Source organism: Octopus bimaculoides, chromosome 5 (assembly GCF_001194135.2).
Source record: "Octopus bimaculoides isolate UCB-OBI-ISO-001 chromosome 5, ASM119413v2, whole genome shotgun sequence".
NCBI lineage: Eukaryota > Metazoa > Mollusca > Cephalopoda > Octopoda > Octopodidae > Octopus > Octopus bimaculoides.
Genome location: NC_068985.1, coordinates 28810523 through 28814994, shown reverse-complemented (window position 1 = coordinate 28814994; position 4472 = coordinate 28810523). Strand labels below are relative to the sequence as shown.

Below are 4472 nucleotides of genomic sequence, written 5' to 3'. Positions count from 1 at the left end.
ATATATATATATATATATATATATATATATATACACATACACATATATAAATACATACATATATCTATATATAAATAAATAAAATACATACCATCATATAAGTATATATATATACATATATATATATATATATATATGTATATATATGTATATATATGTATGTATATATATGCATGTATATATATGTATGTATATATATGCATGTATATATATGTATGTATATATATATATGTATGTATGTATGTATGTATGTATATATATATATATATATGTATGTATATGTATCTATATGTCTGTATATATATATATGTATATATATTAGATATATATGTGTATATGCACATTTAAAAACATACATTGATAAATACAAAGTAATTTAATAAATTGAAATTGGAAAACACACTCAAGAGAAGTATGCAGGTTGATCTTTTAAGAAAAGTAGTCAGAAAGAGAGATTCGAAAAGAGTCAGATAGAGTGTGAAATAGAGAGTTTAAAATAGACTGATAGAGAAATAAATTGTGTTAGAAAGAGAATTATAGGGTAAGGTGAGAGAGAGAGAGAGAGAGAGAGAGAGAGAGAGAGAGAGAGAGAGAGAGAGAGAGAGAGAGAGAGAGAGAGAGAGAGAGAGAGAGAGAGAAAGAGAAAGAGAGAAAAGAGGGATAAAGAGAATGAGAAAAGAGAAAGAAGTCGGGTGATGGTGAAAATAACTGAAATGGTGACCAAGTACTACAGCAGAAAGAATGTTTCTGGTCAACAAAGTTCTGGACAACCAGGAATCCTTTACGATTCTTTATATTCGGTTGTCTCACAGAAAATTTTGTATTTGTAAGGTAACAATAATATGTTTCAGAAGTGTTAGAGAACTGATTTATTTAATCAAAGTATGATCCATGTTCATTTATGACGTTTACCCAAAGTTTCTCTATCTCATGTATTCCAACTTTAAAAAAAAATTCATCTTTTGTTGTAATAAACTGTCCGAATGCTTCAATTATCTCTTCTCTATTTAAGAATGTTTTATTGCTTATGAAAAGTTCAAAATGTTTAAATAAGTGATGATCAGTGGGAGAGATATCAAGGGAATAGGGTGGATGTTGCAAAATCTCATAATTTAGGCTTGAGGAGTGTGAGGATGTGCATTGTCGTGGAGCAAAATTGGGCCATCTCTATTCACTAGTCTGGGTTGCTTCTTTTTCAAATTCTCATGCATACAATCAATTACCTGGCAATACGATGTTGCTGTTACTGTCTTTCCTTATTGCAAAAATGAATAATGAACAACTCCCTTTGTAGACCACCATACAGTGACCGCTAACATTTTAGGGTGCAATGGTGGGTTTGAGTAGTGACTCCCCTGCATCTAATCATTTCCCTGTTCTACTGTTGTCATTGAGTATCCATTTCTCATTGCAAGTAATGATTTGATGCAAAAATGGTCTTTTTCCAGTCCAGAAAGCAATAAGGAGCACACTGGTGCTCCTTTTTCAATCGTGTTCAGTTGATGTGGAACAAACCTATCGGTTTTCTTGACTTCCAATTTTTTACAGGTGTCCAAAAACAGTTGTGTTAGATTTTGGAGTTCTGATGAAAGTTTTCGAACCTTTGTTCTCGGATTTTGATGCTGATTTTGGCCTACTCCTTGGTTTATTTTCAAGGCTATCATCTCCTGAACGAGAGCTTTAGAACCATTTCTGAACAGTTCTGATGTCAACAAAGCCATTACCAAAAACCCGCATGATATTCCGCGGAGCTTCTGCGGCAGAGTAACTCAGTTTGTACTCATATGAGAAAATCACTCAACATAGTTTGGTTGTTATCCTTTTCATAAGGTCTGTGGGTATGAATTTTGTATACCAATATTGTTGGGAAGAAAAAGATTCAAGATTAAATGCACGGTATACATAATTGAGATTTTAAATGACTAAAATAACAAGTAATTAAAAATGCGACGTTTTATGTGAAACAACCTAATTCTTCCATTGTTGTTTACTTCTATGCCTTGATGCATTTCACCTTTTGTCCCTTTACTTTCATGCAAAATAACATACTAAATAATCTCTGTATATCTAAGGCGAACCTCCCCCTAAAACACCGAAAACACTACCTTACAGATAGCATGTTCCCGCTAAAATGTAGATGGTTTTGGCTGATTCAGTCGTCTATAACTCAGAATTAGTCCATGTAAGATATTATACTATTGCATTGAGTACTTCTCCTTCATTATTTTCAACAGATAATATATATATATATATATTACCTGTGTATACACATAAAAACGTAATACACTATAAATAATTCAAGACTTTGCATAATGCCGCATATTTTAGGCTATGGTTAAATCCATTTATTTAATCCTAGTATTTGCTTAGTATTTACTTATATCGAATTATTATGCATGAGAGGTAAATTGTGATTCAAAACGATTTGAACCCAGAACCTAGATTGGCAGTGCGAGGCATTTTACCTGGTATTTCACCGCTTCTGTTACAACACTTAAGTATTAAGTTGCTTAGACTAGAGTCGATCTTAATATTGTAACTACTATCTCATTGTTTGTTTTTAAAGAAATCAAGTTGCAGTGAGAAGCGAGAAGTTCAGTATTTCGATCTCTTGCCCTTTAAGGGCGAGCAGAGAAAAACAGAAATTGCAAGGAAAGATGTGGTAGATGTGGGTAGGAGGTATGAAATCCAAGAGAAAATCATGAAGAAGCTCAAAATATGAATGAAGATGAAAGTGAAAGAGGGAGAGCGAGAGAAGAGATAGAAGTGAGGAAGGAGAAGAAAAATGAGAGCATTGTTCAGCGATAAAGAAAAGTAATCGACAAACTAAATATATGTACCTTTAAACCGAAGTCTTTCACTGCGTCTCCGGCACCACAGAAGGACAGCCACGGCAGCAACTAGAATGAGGACAATTCCTGTGCACAGGGGTAACATGACATATATCTTCTCATAGAATTTACCTTCTTTACGATGTACCACAAATAATGGGCGGATTGTACCTAAGTAAAAAGGTAATGTGAATCCATGGTTACTTTCAATGCAAAACTATTTTCACTATTACAATTCATACATATAATCATGTAAATAGTTTAGGCGCATGCACCAGCATACATAGATACGGATACAATCTTGCATATAAATTCAGATGTAAATTTGTACACCCTCATGCGCATAATTACCATCAACACTACTATTATTGAACTCAATATCTACACAGTGTGTTTATACATATCTCTGTGAGTGTCTCTTATATAACTTCAGATACATCAATAAATCGATGTTATTGTACGGATTAACATGATCTTCAAGTGTCTAAATATGAGTAATGTCATTGAAAATATGTTTCCAAAAATGGTTTAAAAGAAAATATAATTGAAACGTAAAATTCGTAAGTTCTTACTTCCGCTGTAAGTAAGTGTTCCAAAGTTAAATAAACTTTCTGTGGAACCTGCTTCGTTGTGTGCAGTCAATTTCATCCAATACCATGTGGCTGAGCGTAGGTCTCGAACCGTAAAAGACGTCTGAAAATTAGAAATATTAAAGTTATGGAAGGGGCAATCTCCGAATGACAAAATTATATTTGTTATGTTGGAACAAGAAATGTATTACTTGATGCGATAATAAAGTCGAAAACCTTATAGAAATCAAATATTCTATGTTCTCACCAGTTATATGTATATAACTAAATACAATGTATCTCTAAAGTAGTCTAATTTAATATTAATTTTTCCGGTCAGCCAAATGAAGATGTGCAATGGTAAAAGCGGTGTTAATTTTTTTTTTTTTTTTTTTTTTTGCGTTTGGCAGTGCTACCAAAATTGGTGAAGGAAAACAGATGAAGAAATCATGATCGTGACTTTCCTCAGACTAGATTCCTGGTTCGAATGCTTCGAACAGAATGGACTCGGCTAAAGGCATCAAAGCGTCAGGTGGTGGCTTACGCTTTTGATCATACATATTGGGCTAAAAATAGTCTCGGATCCATTATGTTTTAGAAAAGATAGGAGGATTGCAATATGAATGCCTTTGCGCTCAGAATGTACTGAGATTTATCTATTGTACAAGCAATTAATAATCGATTTTACTAAAGGCACATAGCTTGAAATTTGTGGGGAGAAGTTAGTCAATTATATCGATCACAGTGTGTAACTGGTACTTATTTCATCGACCACGAAAGGATGAAAGGCGAAGTCGACCACGGCGGAATTTGAACGCAGACAAATACTGCTAAGCATTTTGGCCTGCGTGCTAACGATGCTAAAAGCAGTTAATAATATTGTACCTTCTGTATGATCTTGATGAAAAATAATATCTTACCATATTTCCATCAACGTTATTTGAAACTTCCACCCATTCAGTATGTCCATTCATTCGATATTTCACTGTGTAGAATTTGATAGGACATCCACCCGAACTCCAGGCTGAGAGATCCAGTTGCACAAATGTTGAGTTTACAGATTTCAATATTA

At 33.5% G+C, this 4472-nt stretch overlaps 1 protein-coding gene across 1 annotated transcript in view; it reads right to left on the bottom strand.

Moving 5' to 3' along the window:
* Positions 1 to 4466, bottom strand: part of LOC128247839 (uncharacterized) — a 13975-nt gene extending 9509 nt beyond the window's left edge. The window contains exons 1-3 of the mRNA XM_052968030.1: positions 4321 to 4466; positions 3404 to 3524; positions 2841 to 3002 (exon numbers count right to left, since the gene is read on the bottom strand). Coding sequence (XP_052823990.1) covers positions 2841 to 3002; positions 3404 to 3524; positions 4321 to 4374 — 337 coding nt within the window. The 5' untranslated portion in view covers positions 4375 to 4466. The remainder of the gene's footprint in view (positions 1 to 2840; positions 3003 to 3403; positions 3525 to 4320) is intronic.
* Between the last annotated feature and the right edge of the window lie 6 nt (positions 4467 to 4472).